General features: G+C 41.8%; 1 protein-coding gene across 2 annotated transcripts in view; it reads left to right on the plus strand.

Moving 5' to 3' along the window:
• The first annotated feature begins 1,615 nt into the window (after nt 1-1,615).
• The window catches only part of KIF13B (kinesin family member 13B), a 185,607-nt gene continuing 173,153 nt past the window's right edge, over nt 1,616-14,069 (plus strand). For both annotated transcript variants that reach the window (XM_029201887.1, XM_029201888.1), the window contains exon 1: nt 1,616-1,733. In XM_029201887.1, coding sequence (XP_029057720.1) covers nt 1,679-1,733 — 55 coding nt within the window. In that variant the 5' untranslated portion in view covers nt 1,616-1,678. The remainder of the gene's footprint in view (nt 1,734-14,069) is intronic.

A 14,069-nucleotide genomic window follows, 5' to 3' on the forward strand; every position in this document is an offset into this window, starting at 1 on the left:
TGTGCAACTATCACTACCATCCATCACCAGAACTTTTCTAATCTTCCCAAACAGAAACTCTGTATTCATTAAACACTAACTCCCTATTCCCCTTCTTCCCAGCCCCTGGCAACCATCATTCTACCTTCTGTCTCTGAATTTCACTATTCTAGGTACCTCATATAAGTGCAATCATACAGGGCTTGCTTTTTTTGTGTCTGGCTCATTTCATGTCGTGTTAATTTCTGCTGTACAGCAAAGTGATTCAGTTATACATATATACATACGTATATATATATGTGTATATATATGTACACATACATATATACACATTCTTTTTTATATTCTTTTCCATTATGGTTTACCTCAGGATATTGAATATAGTTCCCTGTGCTGTATAGTCTCTTAAATGTGTTTTAAACCTGTTGGACAACTCTGCTTGTATTGAAGCTCTTTCAACAATAGGATGGTTGGTAAAAGGGTAAGTCTTGCCAGCTTTCTGTATTTACTCATCTGTAAAATTGTTCTGAGTTCTGTTCTGTCATTTAAACATATCGAAGAGGAACTGCCTCTTATAAAGGTGGCCACTGCTACTCATTTCCTATTGATATTCCCAATATGTAATGTAGGCCCAGCATTGCATGTAAAAATCTCCCAGTTTTCATGCATTGGCCAATAACGTTGGGCCAAATAGAACATGTTTGCAGGTCAGATCTTGCCCACAGGCCACCAGTTAGCATTTCTGCTAGGGCTTAACAAAAAGCACATTTTAGTGTGGCTTCACTGAGTCATTGATTCATTCATGCAATAAATGTTTACTGGGTCTCTACTACAGGCTAGGCTACACATGTAAGATATGGTTTTAAAAATACAAAATAGGAGAGACATAAATAGTTGCAGCATAAATGCTATAACAGAGCAAAAATAATGACTTTTATCGCGCACTTATGTGCCTGGGAGTTTTAAGAGGTTTACCTACATTAACTCACTAAACCTCACAACGATCCCATAAAGTAGGTATTTCATTTACATATGAAAAGACAAGCATACAGTGGTCAAACCACTTGCCTTGGTCACACAGTTGGAAAGTGCTAAGGGCGCGTTTGAACCCAGATTGATGCCAGAGCCCAAGGTCTTGACTGGAAGGGGGGCAGGGGGTGGGTTGGTATAGGGTAACCTGTGGATTTATGAAGATCTCCAGAAGTGACTTTTGACTTGTCTTGAAGGCTGATTTCAGCAAACACGGCCGGGAGGGCAATCCAGGCAGAGGAAATAATTTGAGCCAGGGATAAAACACTAAGATTGGCAGGAAATGAGTCTGAGAGAGGTCGCAAGGTCTCCAGTGCCATCTATTCAACTGTTTGTTTTCAGGTGAGATATCAGCTCATCGACAGCTTACGTCTCAGTACTAACTGTAAGGGTAAGTAAGAATTGTGTAGAAACAGAGGGGTATTTACAAGCTCCAGAGAGGGAAGCGCACCGGACCTATGCAGCTCTGCCCGCGACCACCTACAGGGACTACAAGTCCCGTCATGCAGCGGGGGCGCCGCCGGGAGCCCCGAGTCGGCCCCGCCCCTCCGCAGGCCCCGCCCCGGCCCCGCCCCTCTCGCCCGTAGCCCCCTCCCGCCCGGTCAGCCCCGAAGAGTTGCCCGGTGGCCGCGGCAGACGGAAGCCGAGCGAGAACCTCGGCGGCGGCAGGATGGGGGACTCCAAAGTGAAAGTGGCCGTCCGGATCCGGCCCATGAACCGAAGAGGTGAGAGCCGAGCGCGCCTGGGGCCGCCGCGGCGGAGGCGGCAGGTGCCTGGCGCGCCCTTCCCTTGGCCGCGGCCGCCGTGTGGGGTCCGGCCGGTCCCGCACCTGGAGTTCGTGTCTGGGCGGGGTGGGGGGGCGACCCGCGCACCCCGAAACCTCGTCGCCCGTGCCCGCCTCGCCTGCTCGGGACGCCCCTCCCCTGGCCCGCACCGCGTCCCGGGGCGCCGCGGGCCCCATGTCCCGGCCCGCTGCCCCTTCCGCCGGCGCGCCCGCCCCGCCGCCCTTTTGCCCTCCTGTCTCCCTGCCCTTCTAGGAGGGCGCCCGCGCCCCTGTCTCGCTTCCTCCTTCCCCACCCGGCCCCTGGTCCCGCGCCTCGCCGCGCCCCCGCTCTCGGCCCGCCAGCTGTCAGCGCGGCCCCCGCCCTGGGGTCCTCACCCTCCGGCCTGGCCCGGGACAGCCGGGGACCCCCAGGCCCCACGTCGGTGGCCCAGGCGCCCCGACCCCGCACTCCTGTGGCCCGTGGCAGGAAGAAGGGCAGGGAGTTGGGGTTACTTCTGAGAAAGCAGTCTAGTGCAAAAGTCCTTCCTCTTGGCTTTTCACTTTATATTCCTTTAACCTGGATTGTCATGAAGACTTGTAAATCCTTTGATTGAACTTGGGTAGAGGAGTTGCCCTCCCCCGACCCCCCGCTTTTTCTTGACTGTTAAGAAAGTTTTGTTTTTGCTTGAAGTCATATTCGTCATCTCTCAACAATAAATAGATTAGGTGCCAAGATTCTTGTGAAATTGTATCTTTCAGACATTCTCTCAATTCTGCAGGGAGGGTAGAGAAAGCAGATAAACAGTATATTTTAAATCCTCTTAATGTAATGGAGAAAACCTGACTCAAGTCAGAGGAGGTGGGCCGGGCCTTGGCTTTAATGCTTAACTAGCAGCGTGACAGGGCAAGTTACTTTAAGTGAGATATATTGGAAGCACCTCCTATATATATCAGGTGATACTAGTGGGATCATTATAGTCCCAGGAAATGACTTTTCAGCTGAGAAGGCTCTTAACTAATGCGAATCATTCGTGTAAGTACCAGAATCATTTTCTCAGTCATTTTTGCAACTTCTTTGTTTGTAGTTGTTGTTTATTTATTTATTTTATTATATTTATTTTTGGCTGTGTTGGGTCTTCGTTGCCGCGAGCGGGCTTTCTTGAGTTGCGGCGAGCAGGGGCTACTCTTCGTTGCCTTGCGCGGGCTTCTCATTGCGGTGGCTTCTCTTGTTGTGGAGCACAGGCTCTAGGCACGTGGGCTTCCATAGTTGTGGCTCAAGGGCTCTAGAGCGCAGGCTCAGTAGTTGTGGCGCACGGGCTTGGTTGCTCCGCAGCATGTGGGATCTTCCTGGACCAGGGTTCGAACCCGTGTCCCCTGCATTGGCAGGCGGATTCTTAACCACTGCGGCACCAGGGAAACCCTGTAGTTGTGTTGTTTAAGTCTGTATAGAAATGGAGTTGCTTTCTAGTTGTCTTTGCTGTCTTTGGTATATATTGAGGTACACAGTTCAACAGGATAACATGCTTTCTAGGTTTGTCCTCTTGGAAGTTTTTTTTTTTTTTTTTTTTTGGAGTTGGTGATTCCTCCTGTCCCTTCTTGGCTTAAGGCTGTCAAGATGACACAAGAATTTTCCCTAAGAACTTAATTACTTTAAGTTCTCAACGAGTTCACGTTTTGGGTCTTCAACTTTTGCCTCATTAATTACATGCTCTGACAAAATGAAAGAACTTAGATGAACTCTGACAGTTTCCAAAAGCTTTTAGTCCTCGAGTGTTCAGGCAGCTTTATTTCAATTCACTTCAAGTTTATTACCATCACAGTGATTAAAAAAAAAACAAAACAAAACACCAAGCTGCAGAAAACACAACTTAGCTGGGATTTGATTCTGAAAGGATGATTTCGGCACATTAAAAAAATTTCCTATTCACGAAAAACTTGGGAAATGCCAGTGCTAAAAAGAGGCAGCTAACCCACCACCACCAAAGACCTATCTCGGATAATTAAAATTCTTTCCTCTTTCCCCTCCCCCGACCTTGAGTTTCAGTTTTCCAGGGGAAGCACTATCCTTTTTACTTATAAATTGACATTGATTAGATTGTAATAATTGTCAGTATCAGAGGTTCAACGGGTACTTAGAATAATACTTTTAGCTTTGGAAAAGATGTTAGTTGTCCCTTTGGCTGAACTCATTTTAAAATTAAGGTTTATGCATAGATCCATTACCCTATAAGTAGAAGCGCGTTGTTCGTGGTATACTGCCTTCTGATTCATTTAGTGCTGTCTCTTACCTAGCCTCACATTTCCTGAATGCACATGGACTTTTTTTTTTAGTGATTACTACAGATAATTAAAAGTGGTTCTATTTCTATTTTGTCATAAAGTAGTCATTTACATAAATCTAGAGGTTCTTGTGGAATACAATGGAGTGGAATTCTAAAGCCAGTGATTTTTATACTGCTGTGTAGAGTTTGCTTAAAAAGGCTAAAACAAAGTCATATCCCTTTCCGGTAATTTTGAAAAAAATTATTACTGTGACCAGTTATTACTTCCGGGAAAATTAATGGATTAAGTAATAGTATACAATTCTGATGAATAGTAAACTTTCAGTCATAATTGTTTCTCCCTTAGCAGGTTAGTGCAGGAGGCAACCTCAGAAATCACTCTTCACAAATGAGAATGAGATGAGAATGGGTTCCTGGGATAGTGTAGTTTTACTCTAAAGACTGATAGTTGGAATCACGTTAGCTACTTGTCGAGGAAAATCTGAAATTTGCAAGAAGCTTCTAGTGTACCGTTAAGTCCTTCATGTGATTCAGTATCTGACTGTGCTTAGGTGTTAAGGTAGATAATTGGTTTATTATTTAACATTTATCATGGAATTAAGAGTGTTTCAGTCTTTTTTGCTAAATTACATGTGGGCTTGGGAAACTTAGTTATTTGAACATTCAGCATTAGGCCCTACTTCAATAATAGCAAGAATTGTAATGACTAATGAATATGCTTTTGTCGGGAATGTTTTTCTTGTTATACATTTTAACATTATACTAAGAAGACAAAAAATAAAAAGGAAAGTGTCTCTGACATTCTTTCACCTTAACAATTCACACTCATTTTCTTATTTTCATTCCAGTTCGTACTTACATACATATGTAATTTTACGTAGTTTTAATACTACAAGTTTTGTTTTTGCTTTTCTTCATTTGAAGAATGAACTTAAACAGCTAAAGTAAAAGAGGTTAAGCTTGTTTTGTCATGAGATCTGGGAGTTCTATTTGCAGTTCTGTTTGTCATCTCTCAGACCTGTACAGCTCACCAGGTAACCTCTTTGTGTTCTGTAAACTGTAAGGAACACCCATTCATACATTATTAACCAGTGAAATTATTAAGTGAGCCGAAAGTTTTACAAGCATAATTGATGGCACTAGTTAGATCAGCGACACTCTCCTGTTCAGGACTTTGATGTTTTATAACTTTAGATGGCTTAAAAAATATTTAATATTTATTGAACGCCTGCCAGGTGTCTACCTTATCTTAGTATGGGATCTTATTGCCTTCCCTCAAGGGGCTTCCAGTGTTTAAATATGTATGAGATTAACTATCAAAATAAATAAATCTATATAAAAAGTGTTTGGGAAATATCTTTGCTGTCTACCTAGCCTAAGGTGATGAAACCGGAAATTACATTAGAAATTTAGCTAGAGAGAAAAAACAGTGAAATTGGGTTATTTCAGGTGTTAGGAAGCATGGACAATAAATTTATTTTAACAGGTATTTCTCAACGGTTTGCTTTGAATTTTTCAGTACTTGATGCAGTGAAAATCACGGAGAAGGATCAACACAGTGAAAGACACAAAGAATAATGTAATGTCTAACTAGGAAAAGAAGTCAGTGCTTAAGTGAATCACAGTCTGGTTTCTCAGTGGATAAGATATAGACGTTAAAAATGAAAATCAAAACCATTTAACGAGGAAGACTTTTTTATGTTAGAAAAAGCAGAATGTAAAACAGTATGTGTAACTATATGGTTGAATCTACTATTATGATTATTACTATGTTAAAAATGTAAACAGGAATGGGCAAGGACTAGAAAGAAACATGAAAAAATGAGACTGATCTTGTTGGGGGAATTTTATTTCCTAAAAACTTTCTCTTAGTGTTGTCTAGTATTATAGTATTCAGTTTTTAAAAGTGCATTTTATGGTTTATGCTCATAAGGAAATGACCGTCACATGAAAAGATAAGATTAAAAGGTAAACACCTTCAGCAGATTGCTAGTTATTAAAAGTACCAGGTGAGTGATAGGGAGATGTAGGAATTTAGAGTGAAGGATCCCTGGAAACCTGGTGATTAGGGGAGGCTTCTTTCTCTGTGGAGGGAGGAAGCTTATGGTGCCTGGTGGGAGGGGTGGGGAGTTGGTTCTCTGAGGAGGAAGTATGGCCTGAGAGCAAAGGCATGGGGACAGGAATGAGCCAGGCAAGTTTAGGCACAGAGATGAGATTAGCGTGTGCTAACACAGGGAGGAGTGCTCCGTGAGGTTAACTGGAGAAGGCTGAGATTAGGAAGGTCAGGCGGAGTTGCAGGGGGCCCAGAAATCTGGCTTCAGGGTGGCTGGTCTATGTGCTCTGTTTAGCTTTTGAGAACTTCGTGTGGGTCTTGGACATAAGCATGACGGAGAAAGATTGCCAGATCTCAGGGCAAGATTGAAAGCCTGGGTAGGTAACTGATTCAGGGTATAGCTAGAAAACATTTACAAGTGTGTGGTGGAAGTGAAGCCATGTGAATAGGAAGATTAAGGAGACCAGTCAAAACCAAGTGAGCAATCGTGAATCAAAAGACAGGTGAAACTGAGGAAGTAGGAGGAAGCTTGGAAGACCCTGGCCCATCAGTGAGGAAAACAGGTGATCCTTGGGAATCAAGGTGCAGGGTTGGGTGGGAGAATCTGTTTGAAACAGGAAGGAGTCTTTGACCCTGAGCCCACTGGTGGTTCTTAAGCCTTCTCAGATAACTGGTGTTGGAATTAGGGATGACTGTGGATGGAAATTTCTGACATATTTTCTGAAACAGAAGATGCTTGTTTTATTAGCATCTACTTGAGATGCTAATGGAGGATGAGACACACATCTATCACAACATTCTTTTGTTTCCGCTGTCAACTGAAAAATGGGATTTATACATATAGGGCCAGAGGCTTTTGGAGAAGAAAGTACAAGTTTATCAAATCAAATCAGAACTTGTTTGAATTGGCATTACTTTAACCCCCCACGCCCCCATAAAACAATGATGAACGTCAACTTTTCCATTTCTTAAGTTCTGAAGATGGAAGAAACCACTGGCAAAAATATTGGTTAAGCAGATGGATTGAGCTGTTTAGTGAGGGAAATGGGTTCGTTATTGATCTCTATGCTTGCTGATCAGCTTCCCCTTGTGTTCAACAAAGCATATTCTTAAAAAAGCTTGGCTGAGAGAAGCAGTGTAGTCATTAGGGAAGTGTGTGAAACTAACTGCTGTATGGGACACGAAATCCATGACTTAATTGGTCCTGGGCTTTAGCTCTCAGAAGCTGTAGGTATCTTTAAAAGCTGGTAGTAATGAATTCGCCTATTCAATTTAACATGTGTTGATTGAGGAAAAAAATAATAGCTACTTTTTGAGAGCTTTCTGTTTGTGAGCTACACAGTTCATTCCTTTTTATACATTATTCTTCAAACAAAACTTTGAAAGGTAGTTATACAATTTCTTTTTAACAGAATCTCAGAGAGGTTAAGTAACTTTCCCAGAATTACAAAACCAGTATTTTGGAACCCGAATTTCACCTATTTTGCCATTAAAACCTGTGGTTTTACTACTGTATCAGACATGATGATCTTTAGAGGGGCGTTGCATTCCTGAGCTTGCGTAATTTTCAAAGATGTGCAGGATATATGAGAAGCATAAGTCATGATCTTTGACCACAAGAGCTCACTGTCTTGTTGGTAGTAAGATACACAGGTGAATCAGTTATGAGTATAGTACACAAAGCAACGATGGCAGTGCCTTATGAATTAAATGGGGGTGGGGCTTGAGAATGATGAGGCATGGGTTGAAGGCAATTGACAGGAAGGCATGGCAGGTGGGGTGCACAAGATGAGTTGTTGGACTTAGCAAAACATGGATGTAGGAATTAAGCAAGAACAGTGAGGAAGTTAGCTGTAAAAATTCAGACAGCAGGAAGGAGACAGTATCTGTATAATTAACAGTTAAAGAGAGGTTGCTGTGCATCGACATGGTCCCAAGCACTGAACTAGATTATTTTAGGTTAATCCTCACAAAAATGCTAGGAAGAATTTATAACTCATTTTACAGATGAGAAAATGGGAACTTGAACAAGCTTAGCCACTTGCCCCAAATCACATAACTATCAAGTGGAGAAACTGGGGATTGGAACCTGGGCAGTTCAGCTCCAGAGCCCCAGCCCTGAAATTCTGTTCTTTCTTGGAAAAGCTGGAAGAATATAGGGAGTGGGGCATGAGAAGAGTGGTGGAAGGTGGCCTCACTGAAGTTGTGAGGTTTGTGGGGAGCAGAGGGGTATGAAGAGGGGTGAGGTACAGGCAGGTTCAGAAGAGTCTCGGGCAGGGTTGGAGGAGTGCAGTCACTATAGGTTTTTTTTTTTAAGGTAAAATTGGTATGTAACAGTATATTAGTTTCAGGTGTACAAGGTAACTCTAAAAAGTGATCACCACGATAACAATAAGTCCAGTTACCAAACAGTTAACCCCCTTCACCCATTTGCCACCCCTAACCCCCTCCGCTCTGTAACTACCAGTCTGTCCTCTGTGTCTGTAAGTTTTGTTTTGTTCTTTTTTTTTTTTTTATATTCCACATATAAGTGAAATCATACGGTGGTGTTTGTCTGATGTACTTCGCCTAGCACAATACCCTCAAGGTCCATCCGTGTTGTCGCAAATGTATAGGTTTTTGAATAGAGCAGTGGCACTGTTAAAGTGATGCTTTAGGAAGGTAAATTAAGCTGTGTCTCTGTCTTGCTCACAAGCTAATACATTAGCTTGTTTCTGTTTCATGAATGCTGGAGGAAGACACAGGACTTTTGGGTCAGAGGATTTACGGTGCAGCAGGTGGCAGGAGCGGTTCCCTTTGCCTGCAAATCCCACAGGGGTGACATGGAGGGGTCCAGATGGATGCTGTGCAGGCAGTGGGTTGGGTTGCATCTGAGGAGCACTGAGCTGGGGGACTCGATTGCTTTTACGTGGTAAGCAAGCCTGCTCTTTGTCCTGAGGGTTGCTGGCTGCAAACACATTCCTGAGAGGTGGGTGGGGTAAAGAGCATTTCTGGCCTTGCAGTCTAGACACACCCGGCAAGAACTTGTCAAGGTGGTATGAAAGCAACTGAGATTTGGGAAATATAGGAAGACTGCAAAGCTTCTGGTTTAGATAACTGAGTGAATGAGTGCTGGTGTCATTAACTGAGATCAGAAACGTGGGAGAAGCAGGTTTTAGGGTGGAGGTGTGGGAAATTATGAGCTCCATTCTTGGACATTCAACAATATTTAGTCAGTGCTTATCACGTGCCATGCACTGCACCTACAACTAAGATGTAGTACGTGCCTGGAAGAAATGCAACAGACTGGTTGAGTTTTAGGTTCTGAAGTGCAGCCAAGCGGATGGATGCAGAAAGCTGTTGTACAGGAGTCTGAAACTAAGGGACTAGAGATACGTGTAGATTTGGGAGTTGTTACTATATTTAGAAGATAGGGCACCAAATTAAGGCATGCGTGAAGGACGAGGTCACAGAGGCCAAGAAGAGAGGCATAAGGAAAAGCAGGTGAAAGTAATGTGGGGGCCCAGGGCAAAAAATGGCAGAAGAATAATTTTGACTGAATGAATGAATTGGTGTTGGCATGTTGGTAGTGGGCTGAGAAATCAGTGGGTGTTTCCGTATGGAAGCAGTGTGTATACGTGAGCATTCTTCTAAGAAGCTCCATATAGAAATATTATTCAGTCATAAAAGGAATGAAATAATGCCACTTGCAACAACATGGATGGACCTAGAGATTATCATACTAAGTGAAGTAAGCCAGACAGGGAAAGACAACTATCGTATGATACTGCTTATACGCGGAATCTAAAAAAAAAGATGCAAATGAACTTATTTACAAAACAGAAATAAACCCACAGACATAGAAAACAAGCATATGGTTACCAAAGGGGAAGGGGGAGGGCTAAATTAGGAGTTTGGGATTAACATACACACACTACTATAAATAAAATGGATAACTAACAAGGACCTACTGTATAGCACAGGGAACGATACTCAATATTTTGTAATAACCTATAAGGGAAAAGAATCTGAAAAAGAATATATATGTGTGTGTGTATATATATAGCTGAATCCCTGTGCTGTACACCTGAAACTAACACAGCATTGTAAATTAACTATACTTCAATTAAAACAAAAAAGCTGGGCTTCCCTGGTGGTGCAGTGGTTGAGAGTCCGCTTGCGGAGGCAGGGTACATGGGTTCGTGCCCTGGTCCGGGAAGATCCCACATGCCGTGGAGCGGCTGGGCCCGTGAGCCATGGGCGCTGAGCCTGCGTGTCCGGAGCCTGTAAAAAAATAGAAATAGCCAATAGAGAGGGAAGTTTTTTAAAAATTAATTAATTTATTTTTGGCTGCACTGGGTCTTTGTTGCTGCACGTGGGCTTTCTCTAGTTGCGGGAGTGGGGGTTACTCTTCGTTGCGGTGCACAGGCTTCTCATTGCGGTGGCTTCTCTTGTTGTGGAGCATGGGCTCTAGGCGCGTGGGCTTCAGTAGTTGTGGCTCGCGGGCTCTAGAGCGCAGGCTCAGTAGCTGTGGCGCACGGGCTTAGTTGCTCCACTGCATGTAGGATCTTCCCGGACCAGGGATCGAACCCGTGTCCCCTGCATTGGCAGGCGGATTCTTAAACACTGTGCCACCAGGGAAGTCCCTAGAGACGGAAATTTTTGAAGTATAGGGGGAAGAGGATAATTATATAATGGGAAAGCCCTGGAGTGCTTAATTTTCTAGATGAGGTAGAATGTGAGGTTATTAATTGAGAGTAAGAAGAATTGGGTTGGCTGGGATCTTCAAAGTAGTGAGTGTCTAGAAGTGTGGTTGAAGGACTTGAACCATAATTTATATCCATTGAGGGCAGTGGGGCCATTCCTTCTCAGCTGTTTTTGAGATGTAGTTCATGTATCACAAGTGTATAATTCAGCGGCTTTTAGTGTGTTTGCAGAGCTGTGCAATCATCAGCGCTGTCCGACTCCAGAACATTTTCATCATCCCAAAGAGAGACTCTCTCGTTAGCAGTTGCTCTCCATCCACACGCACACCCTCCCCTTTCCCCACAGCCCCTGGCAGCCACTAATCTACTTCTTGTCTCTGTGGATTTGCCTTTTCTGGACATTTACTATAAGTGGGATCATACAGTATATGGACTTTTGTGTCTGCTTTCCCTTGGCATAGTGTGTTCAGGATTTATCCATGTTGTAGCATGAATCAATACTTCATTCCTTTTTAAAGCTGAATAATATTCTGTGATATGGATATGCTGCATTTTGATGCCCGTTCATCAGTTGATGGGCATTTGGCTTGTTTCCATTTTTTAGCTATTAATGAATAATGAACATTTATATATGTTATTGTATATTTTCATTTCTCTTGAGTATGTGTATACATGGAAGTGGAATCGCTGGGTCATATAGTAACTCTAACTTTTGAGAAACCGCTAAATTGTTTTCCAAAGTTATTGCACCATTTTACATTTCCACCAACAATGTATGATGTTTCCAGATTACTGCCATCCTAGTGGGTGTGAAGTGGTATCTCATTACGATTTTTGATTTGCTTGTCCCCAATGTCTAGTGATGTTAATTAAGCATCTTTTCATGTAATTAAGCCATTTGTATATCTTTTCGGAGATCCCTATTCAAACCCTATTCTTATTTTTAAAATTGAGTTGTCTTTTTATTATTGAGTTCTAAGAGTTCTTTGTATATTCTGAGTACCAGTCCCTTAACAGATACATGATTTGCAGATACTGTCTTGAATTTGTGGGTTTCCTTTTCATTCTTTCAGTGGAGTCCTTTGAAGCACAAAAGTTTTTCATTTTGATGTGTTCCAATTTATCTTTTTTTCTTTTGTTGCTTGTGCTTTTGATTTGATATCTAAGAAACCATTGCCTAACCCAAGGTCATGTGGATTTAATGCCTATGTTTTCTTCTAAGAGTTTTATAGTTTTAGCTCTTATATTTATTTAGGACTTTGATCTGTTTGGAGTTAATTTTTGAATGTGGTGTGAGGTAGAGGTCCAATTTTGTCTTTTTGCATGTGAATACCCAGTTGTCCCATCACCATTTGTTGAAATGACTATACTTTCCCCATTGGATTGTCTTGGCACCCTTGTTGAAAATTAGTTGACCATAAATGTGACAGCATACTTCTGGATTCTCAAGTCTATTCCAATGATTTATATGTCTGTCCTTAGGTTAGTATCACACTGTCTTGATTACTGTAGCTTTGTAGTAAGTTTGAAATTGGTGAGTGTAGTCTTTCTACTTTGTTCTTCTTTTTCAAGATTGGTCTGGCTATTCTGGTTTTGCCTTATAAGTTTTTAAATACCTGCTTTCTAACCCTCTGAAGTTGATTGGTTTCTTGAAAATACACATTTTATGTTTTGGGCCACATAAGATTATTTCAATTATTTTGGTATTACCCCATCAGGCATCGTGTCTTGGATCTTCCTTCATTCCTCAGTTTTTTCTTTAGCTGTATTAGAACTCGGTTATATTTTATCTTTTGTTTATTGAATAGATTCTCGTGTTCACTGGTAAAAACATAAAAGTAGGTGATTAGGATATTTTATATATCTCTTACTAGAAAGCAAACTACCAATTGGTTTTTTACCTCTGTGGCGTCACCTAATTTTCTTTTTCCTTGGGTCAGTGGGTCCCAAGCAACTTGTAAGTGTAGTAAAGAACTATAAGTCTTATTCCCTATTCTGCAAGTAAGAATACAACATTCCAGTTGGGAAAACAAGTGCTTCATACATGAAATATGAGTTATGAATATCAGCATGCATAGACATGTAAAAATATTAGGCACATGACACAATTTAGTTGAAAATAGAACCATATATAGCATGCAAAATTTGCAATTTAATTAAAATGTGAATCTTACAAATAATTTACTATCTTCCTTTTAAAAATGGATCCTAGTGAATTTGACAGTAAGTTATAGCTTTTTAGGAATGTGACATAGGTAAAGGGAGGTTCATTTATATTTCTGAGTAGTAGGTTTTGTTTGAAAATTACTATTAATTTTCTGGAGAATTAGAAAAGCAGGTTACTGAATGGGCAACTCAGAATTATTTTGTCCACACTGAGAATGATGCATTTCCCCAGATGGAATATGAGTTATATAAAGGGAGTCTCCCACGCCCCACCTATCTTTGACTATGATGTCATTGAAGAAAGAGCCATAGCTGATTTATGCATTGAAGAAAGACTTGTTTCAAATTATTGTTCACTTTTACAAGGTGATTAATTTGCTGGCTGAGTAAGCTGAATTATCAGCTGTTGATATTTTATTCACCTTGAGGAACTTGACCTAGAAAAAGATCCTGTTTGGGAAATAATATGGGATCTTTAATGTTAGTGGACTAAATTAACTTTCTTTCCTTTCTCCTTTCTTTCTCCCTCTCTTTCTCTCTTTCTTTCTATTTTTTAAAAAAAATATTTATTTATTTATTTATTTTTGGCTGCATTGGGTCTTTGTTGGGTCTTCGTTGCTGTGCACGGGCTTTCTCTAGTTGCAGCGAGCGGGAGCTACTCTTCGTTTTGGTGCGCAGGCTTCTCACTGTGGTGGCTTCTCTTGTGGAGCATGGGCTCTAGGCGCATGGGCTTCAGTAGTTGTGGTTCGCAGGCCCCAGAGTGCAGGCTCAGTAGTTGTGGTGCACGGGCTTAGTTGCTCTGCGACACGTGGGATCTTCCTGGACTAGGGATAGAACCTGTGTCCCCTGCATTGGCAGGCGGATTCCCAACCACTGCACCACCAGGGAAGTCCCTCTCTTTCTTTTTTAAAGGACTCGTGAATACATCAAAGAATTCATGGTTCTGAGTACTATAAAGCTTGATTAATCATGACCTAAACTTATAGCACTACTTAACTCGAAGATAACTCTGGTTTTTTATTGGTTTTCAGACATAGTACTAATTAAATCCCAATCTCATAATTTTAGGCTTCACTGAGAATAAACTGTTGTCCATATGTTACTTACTATAA

The sequence above is a fragment of the Monodon monoceros genome, unplaced genomic scaffold, assembly GCF_005190385.1.
Source record: "Monodon monoceros isolate NGI ecotype Baffin Bay Population unplaced genomic scaffold, NGI_Narwhal_1 Super_Scaffold_5, whole genome shotgun sequence".
NCBI lineage: Eukaryota > Metazoa > Chordata > Mammalia > Artiodactyla > Monodontidae > Monodon > Monodon monoceros.